Source organism: Sinocyclocheilus anshuiensis, unplaced genomic scaffold (assembly GCF_001515605.1).
Source record: "Sinocyclocheilus anshuiensis isolate Anshui unplaced genomic scaffold, SAMN03320099.WGS_v1.1 scaffold1575, whole genome shotgun sequence".
NCBI classification, from domain to species: Eukaryota; Metazoa; Chordata; class Actinopteri; order Cypriniformes; family Cyprinidae; genus Sinocyclocheilus; species Sinocyclocheilus anshuiensis.
In genome coordinates this window covers 330,397-341,941 of record NW_015548276.1, presented here as the reverse complement: position 1 = coordinate 341,941, position 11,545 = coordinate 330,397, and the positions used below count along the sequence as shown (strand labels likewise).

The 11,545-nt window shown below is 37.4% G+C and overlaps 1 protein-coding gene and 1 pseudogene across 1 annotated transcript in view; one reads left to right on the top strand and one right to left on the bottom strand.

Moving 5' to 3' along the window:
- The window catches only part of LOC107655784 (putative helicase mov-10-B.1), a 15,082-nt pseudogene extending 10,342 nt beyond the window's left edge, over window positions 1-4,740 (bottom strand).
- Window positions 4,741-5,725: 985 nt separating this feature from the next.
- The window catches only part of LOC107655783 (F-actin-capping protein subunit alpha-1-like), an 11,416-nt gene continuing 5,596 nt past the window's right edge, over window positions 5,726-11,545 (top strand). Inside the window, exons 1-6 of the mRNA XM_016443364.1 lie at window positions 5,726-5,810; window positions 9,275-9,338; window positions 9,978-10,029; window positions 10,311-10,374; window positions 10,662-10,868; window positions 10,983-11,062. Coding sequence (XP_016298850.1) covers window positions 5,772-5,810; window positions 9,275-9,338; window positions 9,978-10,029; window positions 10,311-10,374; window positions 10,662-10,868; window positions 10,983-11,062 — 506 coding nt within the window. The 5' untranslated portion in view covers window positions 5,726-5,771. The remainder of the gene's footprint in view (window positions 5,811-9,274; window positions 9,339-9,977; window positions 10,030-10,310; window positions 10,375-10,661; window positions 10,869-10,982; window positions 11,063-11,545) is intronic.

Genomic DNA, 11,545 nt, shown 5'->3' with positions numbered 1-11,545 from the left:
TCTGTCTGTCTGTCTGTCTCTGTCTGTCTATCTATCTATCGTGCTCAATACTGTTGAATCACTTTTCTACGTTGTATTTTTAATAGTTTCATCACACATGTTCTGAGGATTATGGTGAAGTTGAATCAATATCATTACCCAGACTACTTGAAAAAGTTGGCCAAACACAAGCTGGAGGACTCCGAGCGCCTTTCACCCCCAGTAAGACAGCATCTTCGCAGAGTGAGGCAAGCAAGCATGGACTCTTTTAGAGCAAAGAAATTGTGTTGATGTACTGATGTTTAAAGTTAGTTATACAGCTCTCTCTGAGTGTGCGTTGGTCACAGACGTCTGTATGTTCTCAGGCAAGTGCTGGACACTCAGCTATGCATGAAGAACTACAAGGAACGCTTTCACCTCCTCCTACACCTGGAAGAGATTCAGATGGAGGTGGACATCAAGAAGTACGATCTCTACGGCAAGACCATGACCCTCGACAAATCAAACAAAAAGTTGCTCATTCTCAAAGTGAGTGAGAAGCACAATTATCTAACACCAGATGTGTTCTTATTCATGCCAGATGTTGCTACAGATATCATGATGTCAGTCACAATTTTAGGACAGATTTTTTTTCTTTGTCTCTGTTTTTAACTCAGGTCCCAGGGGTGGCAGAAAACAGACCGTCCGTACTACGAGGAGATAAACTGAATGTCTGTTTGTCAGAGGACAGGAACCAGCCCATCACTGTCTATGAAGGCTATGTCCATAGTGTAGAACTTGAGAGAGTTAAACTCGGCTTCTCCAAGACGTAAGAATATTTCAAACAGTGAGAACATGATACATAGCTTTCATGAATAGTAACCACATTGTAACATGTTTTTGTACTAAATACCTAATTTTATATATACACTACTGTTCAAAAGTTTGGGGTCAGTGAGATTTTTATTTGTTTTTTAAATTTTTTTCAGACATTAAAGGGTTAGTTCACCCCAAAATGAAAATTCTGTCATTAATTGCTCACCCTCATGTCGTTCCAAACCCGTAAGACCTTCGTTCATCTTCGGAACACAAATTAAGATATTTTTGATGAAATCGGAGAGCTCTCAGACCCTGCATAGACAGCAATACAACTGTAATGTTCCCAGGTCCAGAAACGTAGTAAGGACATCAGTAAAACAGTCCATGTGGCATCAGTGTCTCAACTTCAGTTTTGCGAAGCTACGAGAATACTTTTTGTGCGCAAAGAAAACAAAAATAACAATTTATTTAACAATTCTTCTCCCCCGAGTTACGTCTTCTGCTATTTTAGAGAGTATCACAATGTATACACACGCTTTCCCCTAAGTGTAAACAATTACGCCGATTACGCTCTTGGGTACTCTCCAAAATGGCGGAAGACGTAACTCGGGGGAGAAGAATTAAATAAATGATGTTATTTTTGTTTTCTTTGCGCTCAAAAAGTATTCTCGTAGCTTCGCAAAACTGAAGTTGAGCCACTGATGCCACATTAACTGTTTTACCGATGTCCTTACTACGTTTCTGGACCTGGGAACATTACAGTTGTATTGCTGTCTATTGGAGGGTCAGAGAGCTCTCAAATTTCATCAAAAATATCTTAATTTGTGTTTCGAAGATGAACGGAGGTCTTACGGGTTTGGAACGACATGAGGGTGAGCAATTAATGACAGAATTTTCATTTTGGGGTGAACTAACCCTTTAATGTCTGAAAAAAATTTAAAAAACAAATAAAAATCTCACTGACCCCAAACTTTTGAACAGTAGTGTATATATAAAATTAGGTATTTAGTACAAAAACATGTTACAATGTGGTTACTATTCATGAAAGCTATGTATCATGTTCTCACTGTTTGAAATATTCTTACGTCTTGGAGAAGCCGAGTTTAACTCTCTCAAGTTCTACACTATGGACATAGCCTTCATAGACAGTGATGGGCTGGTTCCTGTCCTCTGACAAACAGACATTCAGTTTATCTCCTCGTAGTACGGACGGTCTGTTTTCTGCCACCCCTGGGACCTGAGTTAAAAACAGAGACAAAGAAAAAAAATCTGTCCTAAAATTGTGACTGACATCATGATATCTGTAGCAACATCTGGCATGAATAAGAACACATCTGGTGTTAGATAATTGTGCTTCTCACTCACTTTGAGAATGAGCAACTTTTTGTTTGATTTGTCGAGGGTCATGGTCTTGCCGTAGAGATCGTACTTCTTGATGTCCACCTCCATCTGAATCTCTTCCAGGTGTAGGAGGAGGTGAAAGCGTTCCTTGTAGTTCTTCATGCATAGCTGAGTGTCCAGCACTTGCCTGAGAACATACAGACGTCTGTGACCAACGCACACTCAGAGAGAGCTGTATAACTAACTTTAAACATCAGTACATCAACACAATTTCTTTGCTCTAAAAGAGTCCATGCTTGCTTGCCTCACTCTGCGAAGATGCTGTCTTACTGGGGGTGAAAGGCGCTCGGAGTCCTCCAGCTTGTGTTTGGCCAACTTTTTCAAGTAGTCTGGGTAATGATATTGATTCAACTTCACCATAATCCTCAGAACATGTGTGATGAAACTATTAAAAATACAACGTAGAAAAGTGATTCAACAGTATTGAGCACGATAGATAGATAGACAGACAGAGACAGACAGACAGATAGATAGATAGATAGATAGATAGATAGATAGATAGATAGATCTAACCTCTCAGGTGGTACCCCTTCTTCCAGAATCCTGTTCTCCGGTCGGAGTCGTCTGTTCTGTTTGGGGTTATATGGACTCTCTGGGCCCAGTGTCTCAGCTAGTCCAGACTGAACCACTGCCTCCAGTTCCCGGACTATGCAGAAGGGCTTAGCGGTACCTGGAGGATCTGCCTCTGGGCAGAACTCGAAGTACATGGTGGCTGGAAAGTGTCCATGATGGTGGACTTTGTAATGCACTTCAACAACATAACTCTCACCTAGCAGAGAGACATCAATTTGACGTTTTTGTGAGCATCTTATTTCATTTGTTCATCTATCTATCTATCTATCTATCTATCTATCAGATGAGAGTCTCAGTATTTTTCTCACCTGGACAGAGGAGAAGAGGTGTTTGGGGTTATATGGACTCTCTGGGCCCAGTGTCTCAGCTAGTCCAGACTGAACCACTGCCTCCAGTTCCCGGACTATGCAGAAGGGCTTAGCGGTACCTGGAGGATCTGCCTCTGGGCAGAACTCGAAGTACATGGTGGCTGGAAAGTGTCCATGATGGTGGACTTTGTAATGCACTTCAACAACATAACTCTCACCTAGCAGAGAGACATCAATTTGACGTTTTTGTGAGCATCTTATTTCATTTGTTCATCTATCTATCTATCTATCTATCTATCAGATGAAAGTCTCAGTATTTTTCTCACCTGGACAGAGGAGAAGAGGAGAAACACGGTTCACTCTCCTCTCATCTACGAGAGTGAAGCAGCGCATCTTGTGCAGAGCTGTGTAGTATGTGAAGTACACGCAGCTCTCGCCATGGTTTACAATGTGAAACTTCACCACAAACAGCTTCCCCTGCTCCTTGATGATGAATGTAACCTTCCCTTTGGTGGCCTTGGGGTCAGAGGTTATTTCAACACCTCCTTTGTCTTTGATGAGTTCAGCTCTAAAAGAGAGACACACATGACAATGAGTTTTTTTTTTAAGTGAAATGTGCCACTGAGAAGGGAAGCCTGTGATCACATTCACATTATTAATTTTTCACACAGGCAATTTTGTTTTTCCTAGTTGGACACAAACAGGCCGAATTGTATCTCTGATGGTCACCGTTTCATTTTGAGTTTGTTGAGTATTTCTGAAGCAAGCTTCCTCTTCGGGGTGAGGACAGGTTTGGGGGAAGAGGATGCTGGGACAGATTCTGGGGCCGATGTGCTGGTGTTCTGCTGTGTGAAGGACTTCCACTGATCGCAGTAGTACACACGCACCTGTCAGAGGAGGAGAATAATGAGGAGGAGGAGAGACAAGAAAATGTAATATGATTTTTCTTCTTTGCTTAACATTCAAAATGAAATGGCTTCATGCATTAGTTAATCAGTGTGTCACATTTATGAGTACACTGGCAGATCTCAAAACTTGCAGAAATGAATTAAAGACACAAATAGGCTCATTTAAGCCTATTAACATTCACTGTTTGCTCTAACCTTAGGTTTCCACTGAAATATAACTTTTCCATTCCTTATAGTGGCTTTATTGCAACATACTAAGGCTCTGATCACATTGGAAAATGCGGGCTCTTTGCTTCCGTCCCTGAAAAGCAAACAATCACATGCAACTAATTTCAACCTGGAAAAACAAGGCTATTGCATCAATGTAGAATGAGACATGCTGAACCAGGACAGTGATATATATATATGTATATCACACACAAACAATCATAAATAAATGGCACACTATGTTTTTTTCCAGACTTTTCAGATACAAAGACAAAATAAAGCAAACCCTGACATGAATGAATCTTGTAAAACAGATGTGCCAGACACTGAGCAGGTGACTCTGAGTCACAGTTACAAACCTTTTGAACTCAAAGTTGTAAATATCCCGAAGCTCGTTTCTGTCTGTTTTCGAGATCCTCTGCCCCAGAAACTCCAGGAAGTCAAGCCCTACTTCGTATGTTGTTTTGAGAGAAGGCATCTTGCTGTTGTTTGTATGTCAGTACTTTATGTTTTGAATGGTCTCTGGACCAGGCGATTCCGGAATCGAAACTTGACAGTACGCTGTATAACGGTGACCAAGCAAGGGTACATCTGTAAATGATAGCATTGGGTATTAAACGAAGGAGCCTGATATTGTCTTCTCTATTTATATAAATTACTTGACTACTCGAATGCTGAATCAATCCATAAACAGCTTAAACATAAAATGAGTCAATTGTTGCGTACATTGCGCAGTTAACGGTCAACAAATTTCATAATGAGAAATACAATTTAGTGACACTCCCTAAATCCGTTGCGTTACGTAAAATCCACAGAGGAGCGGCACTTTTCATGGATAGAGAATTATCTGGAAGGGGTTATTTAATTCAAAACTCAATGAGGATTGGTCAATCTAGAACATATAAACCAGACATTTCTATTTCCGTCAAATCAGAGAAACTTGAATATGCCAGTAGTCTTTAGTGTATGCATAACCAAATATGGCTTGATTCAATTTTTGAGTAGAGGAATATATAATGGAAATTTAGGCATTAAATATGAACAGTTAAAGCAAGTTAAATTTGTTTATAATAGTAGTATTATAAACACGTACAAAAGAAAATAAATATTTGGTATATCATACTTATAGAGAGGCTTTTTAAAAATACTTTGTATTGAGAGCAACAAACAATATACGTGTATAATAGGAATTCAAGATCATAAACAGGAGACAAAATAAAATAAACAAACAAGATCTTCTACAGGTTATATGCCTTACAGGTTATAATAGTGTAAAGGATTATACAATTTTATACAAATGACTTTGAAACATGAATGACAACTTTTTGACACATTTTGATTCAGTAATGGTTTATAACTTTGTATCAAAATGCATTGATTCATTGTTTTGATTCAAAATATTATGAAAAATATTTTATCCGTGGGGTCAGTGAGAAAACATATTCATTTTTTTTTTCATTAAAGCTTATGTGGCACACAAAGTGCAATAGCTAAATATAATGTTAAGTACGTAAATATGTCATTTTGAACTCTTTTGTCATGTTTATGATTGTTTTCCCGTCATACAGTTTGACAGGGCAGGTCCACTTGAGCCAAGATGGCGGACTTTGAAGAACAGCTTTCCGACGAGGAGAAGGTATGTGGTTATCGATTCAGGCTTCCTGGTTTATTTTCCCTTCTCTGTTATTGGGATGTGTACAACTTATATATTGTCATAAACATGTCATAAATGTTATTACGCGCATTGGATGTTATAGAGTTTACAAAATCCGCGATGAAGAGCGTGCTAAGGAAGCTAGCAAGCTAACTGAAACACGATCTAATCGATGATCGCACTCCTCATAGACGCTAGACTGTGTTGATGGTGACTGAGATTTGAGATTAATATTATTAATAGTTAACTATTGTATGTAGAAAATGTATTCTATTAGATAATATTTGCGGTTTCACATCAACATTGAAAGTAGTATTGAGTTTACCGACTGTTAGAGGCTTAGACTGGTACATCCAAATCAGGAAAAAATCACTTCATCAAGATTAACAACTTAATTTAGACAACATTATAAAAAAAATCGTATATATTTGCGTCCATGCACTTATAATAATTTGTCACAACTTAGTCTCGCATGACTAAGTTAATTTTTATTTTTTTTTTATTCCTTTTCATATAAAACTTATTTAAGATCAGTTTTCTCTTGTTGCTATGTATTGTTTCTAATAGTATCCTGCATGTAAATGGCTACATTTCATTTGTCGTTTTAGATTCATGTAATGAGATCAAGGGGAAGCGTTTTCTTTGCCCTAAAACAGGGGCGCAACCTCAGCTCTGGTCTTGTTTGTATTCTCAGCTGAGTGTCGGTGACCCAGCCCTCTTTCTGCATGCTCTTACATGCGAGCGGCTCTTCCTGTCTGACGCCCCCACCCTCTGCTACCGAGACGCTGCCAGTCATGGGCTGTTCTAATGTGCGGACTCGCCCCTCCGCTTCTGCAAAGTCGAAACAGTCGTGTTGAGGCCAGTTGAAGGTGGAAAGAAGCATTTCAGAAATGCTTAGATGTGGAAAACTTGTTGCAGCTGCAAACTGCTCAAGATTGGGTAGATGTGATATTTAGATTCCACTGATATATTGTTTAGCACACCAGTGGGAGCCAAACACACACAAAAAAACACCTAAAACAATTCAATTATTAGTCGTACTTATAGGAAAATATTGAGCATAAGTGTTAAACACATTAATTAGTATTGGTATAATTTGATAGTCTTAAGATGTTTTTGTCATACTAATTGAAAGCTGTTTTCTGGTAATTGAGCAGTTTCCTTCCTACTAAAAGTGAACAAGATGGAGAATTCAACTAACTGTTACAAAAAAATAAATTTTTAGTATAGCATCAGAAAATGCTGTTTTTTATAGATTGAGTGATTTGTAGATTTTCATCAATGGCAGGCATTTATATTCTGTCAGTTATTATTGTGTGTGCCAGTTGTTAATGCAACTACAGTAATGCATTGATTTCCCCTCATTTACTAGCAGTACTTGTTTGAACATGTGACTAGTCAGGGAAGCCAAGAATAGCAAATATTTTTGTCATCTTCTTGTGATTGGGACAGAAAATGTGAATGTATGCTTTGTTTTCTACATACAGATTGAATTTAGGGTTTAGAAATGCTATCATGCAAGAAAACTTTACAAAAATCTTTTCTGTATCATTTACTGGCCATTTCGATTTCTTACTGTTCATAAAATTGTGTTTTTTATATTTATTTATATAAACTATACACTTTTTCTACTACCGTTGAAAAGTTTTGGGTCAGTAAGATTTTTAAAAATGTTTTTGAAAAGTCTCTTTTGCTCACCAAGACTGCATTTATAATAAATATATTAATATTGTGAAATATTATTAGAATTTTTTTTTTTCTATTGTAATGTATTTTAAAATCTAATTTATTCCTGTGATGCAAAGCTGAATTTTCAGCATCAATACTCCAGTCTTCAGGGTCACATGATCTTTCAGAAATCATTCTTATATGCTGATTTGGTGATCAATAAACATTTTTTACTATTATGAAAATTGAAAAACATTGCACTTTTTAATATTTTCTGCGGAAACAATTTCATTATAGAAATCCTTTATGATTAATGTCACGTTTGATCGATTCAATGCATCCTTGCTGAATGAAAGTATAAATTTTTTACTTAAAAAAAAAAATACTGACTCTAAACTTTTGAACGATAGTTTTTAGTTTTGTCTCAGTGACAACAGAATTATCTAGCTGTTTTTTCCTTGCGTATTTGTGAAAAACAGTGCAACTTGTTGGCACTAACAGCATAATATAAGAAATGGCACCCATCAGAAAAACATGGTTTTGCTGCACACATTTTAGCTGTGTTTTGGAGAAATAGAACTGTAGACATCCTAGATAAGATAACATCTAGACTTTACACAGAATTTAAAGTTGTTATATGATGTATAAGTAGTGACACATTTCCTTCAGATCTGCAAATTGATTTAAACCATTATGTTGCATTTCCAAATAACAACCAGCAAATTGACTATTTTCGTTGTGATTTATTTATTCTAATTTAAAGCATGACTATACTCTACAGGAGGTCTTTACAGTATTTGTTTGTTGTTGGTCTGTTATTGTCACTGGGTTGTCAGTGAAGACAGACCCTGTTGAGGTTTCCACTAGGGTTGTGCCGATAGACGATAGTATCGTGTATCGACGATAAAGTGCAGATGTTCGTGCGATGTAAGTATAAGAGATTTATTCATCATACAGTGTATATTCACTGATTTTAATGGGAGTGTTTTTAAAGTGCATAAACTCACGCTAGACTGAGCTTGTGATGATGTTCTTTGGTAATATAATGTTCTTTGCTCGTTTTCTGTAACGTTAGCTGCTTTTTGAATAACTGAGGGAATGTAAGCATTATAATTAGTAACTTACGATGTTTCTATTAATTTGTTATCATGTTAAATACAAATTCAGTCATATTAAAAACATTAGGCTGTTGGTTCACGTTCTCGCAATGAAACTAAGTAAATAATTACATAAATTAGCACAATAATATCGTGTATCGGCGATCTCACAGACTGACGATTGGACTATATGAAAACTGAGCATATCGCCCAACACTAGTTTCCACGTTCAGGAGTGGAAACTAGTGGAGCCATGGAGCCAGACAGGAGCCAGAGCTGGACTCAGTGTCACTGGCCCTTAATGCTTACATGTGCACTGCTAAGAAAAGCCTCAATTCTGCAGCCTTCTAAGGAGTGACACAGAGAGGGGCTCAATGTATCATCACAGGCAGCATTTGACCTGTTTTCGATAATACCACCTTCATTTAGCTGAAATACGGAGTTTAAGTTGTTTTTGGCTCTAAGAGTCTTTGGAAAGGCTGTGGTTCCTAAAAATCATTTGTGTATGCATGACACCACTCCACCTATTCTTGAACATGACCGTTTTTCTTGGTTAGTTTTGAGGTGTTAGATGTTTTCTGCAAGCGTAGGTTTTGAGTAAACACTGACACATCTGTAGTGAGTTTTGCATGTGCAAACACTGCTCACGTTTTCTTCATTAGTACTTTTGTTTTTCCTCAGGTCCGCATTGCTGCAAATTTTATCATCCATGCTCCCCCTGGAGAGTTCAACGAAGTCTTCAACGGTAAAATATTCATGCAGCATGTATAAAGGCATCAAAAAGACCAAACAATAACTTATTCAGACAGTTTGGGGTTGGCAATATTTTTTAATGTTTGTGTAGGAAGTCTCTTATGCTCTCCAAGGTTACAGTAATATGTGAAATATTATTACAATTTAACGGTTTTCTGTTTTAATATATTTTAAAATGTCATTTATTCCTGTGATGCAAAGCTGAATTACATCCAGCATCATTACTCCAGTCATCAGTGTCACGTGATCCTTCAGAAATCTTGCTAATATGCTGATTTGCTGCTCAAGAAACATTTTTTTTATTATTATTATCAATGTTGACTTGTGGTGCTTCATATTTTTGTGGAAACCATTACATAACATTTTTTTCAGGATTCTTTGATGAATAAAAAGTCTTTTTTTGTAGCATTTTGAATGTCTTAATTGTCACTTTTGATCAATTTAATGCGTCCTACTGAATGAATGGTATTAATTTCTTTCAAAAACAAAACAATTCTACCTGACCCCAAGTTTTTGAACAGTAGTATACTGTATGTTAGGAGGAATTTCATTATATTTTTATGTCACAACATGAATAACTGATATCATAATGTTTTCATGACATCACATGACGTCTTTTCTTTGGTTTCAGATGTGCGGCTACTGCTCAATAGTGACAATCTGCTCAGGGAAGGGGCGGCTCAGTGAGTAGCCTGTATTCATTACAGTATATGAATGCATATTGTATTACTATCTTCCCTGTCTCCTTCATAAGCCTGTTTTCTGCAAGCAAAATAGATCTAGATTCTCTTCAACAGATGCCATGAGTACGCAACCAGTTATCAGTGTCTCTTTCACTTTAGATTCCCCTTCACAATATGAATAGATCTATGGAGAAGTGATATATTTAGCTTTGTGGCTTTATGAAAAGTCCTTTGTTTAGATGAGATCAAATTTTGTGAATCATTTTTTCTGTTTGTGACAGAGCCTTTGCCCAGTACAACATGGATCAGTTCACACCTGCTAAACTTGATGGAAGTGAAGATCAGGTGATTATAACAGTTACTGTTGAAGTTAAAATAGACCCTAATTAATTTCTTAACATACATTCACATGGTCATATTGTGCACAGTTTACCAGTACACATTATTCCAAAGAAACTGATGTTGAAACAAGCACTGCCTCTCAAATGACTTTCCGTCACCTTAATGTATAATAGCCTCAATAGCCAATAATTCAACTTTCTACAACTTTACAACTTTCCACGGTAGGAAAGAAGTGTCCATTTAAATTGAATGGTGTATTAAATTGTACTTAAACTGCTTCCAAACTGCAGGTTTTGATCACAGAGCATGGAGACCTTGGTCATGGCCGGTTTTTTGACCCTCGTAAGAAACAGTCGTTCAAGTTTGACCACCTGAGGAAAGAGGCGAGTGAACCACAGTCTCATGAGGGTGAGGCGGCCCTCAGGCCGTGGAGGGATGCTTGTGACGAAGCTCTGAGGGCCTACGTCAAAGACCATTACCCCACTGGAGTCTGCACTGTGAGTTCACTAGAGCATTTTCATTTGTTAAAGGAATAGCTTAATAAAGCAGTTTCTAAGTGTGAGTATGTTTTCTGCCACATTTTTGCTGACAGATTCTTGTATTGTTTTTAGGTTTATGGGAAAACCATCGATGGACAGCAAACCATCATTGCCTGTATTGAGGGTCATCAGTTTCAGCCTAAAAATTTCTGGTAATTTCTTTATCAGTTTTTGTTATTTTAGTACTTAAGCAATATGAAAATGTAACTAGCTGAAATAAAATAAATGTACGTTTTTTTTTATTTAAATATATTTTATTTCATTTTATTTCGTTTAAACTTTAGTTAAATATATAGTTTAGTCATGAAACTCTAGATGGCGCAGGCTGACGGGGTGTTAACGTAACTGATGATATTCAGAGAGTTAAACGACTTGGCACAAGCTGATTGGTTCATGCTGCATATGCAGCCAATGAGTTTACTGCCTTGCATTTATATGGCTGGCTAGCATTCACTTGAGATTCCTGCATCGCGCTTTCAGAGTTCTCTGAAACCTTCCACCTTCCCCAGCTCCACCTGTATAGATCTGCTACGGGTTATTTTATATGCATTGGCAGTAACAAGTTCCTGTACTTGCTTGCAGCAGCAGCAATAATCTACAACTACAGCAATAACCAACAGCAGCAGCAATTCAGC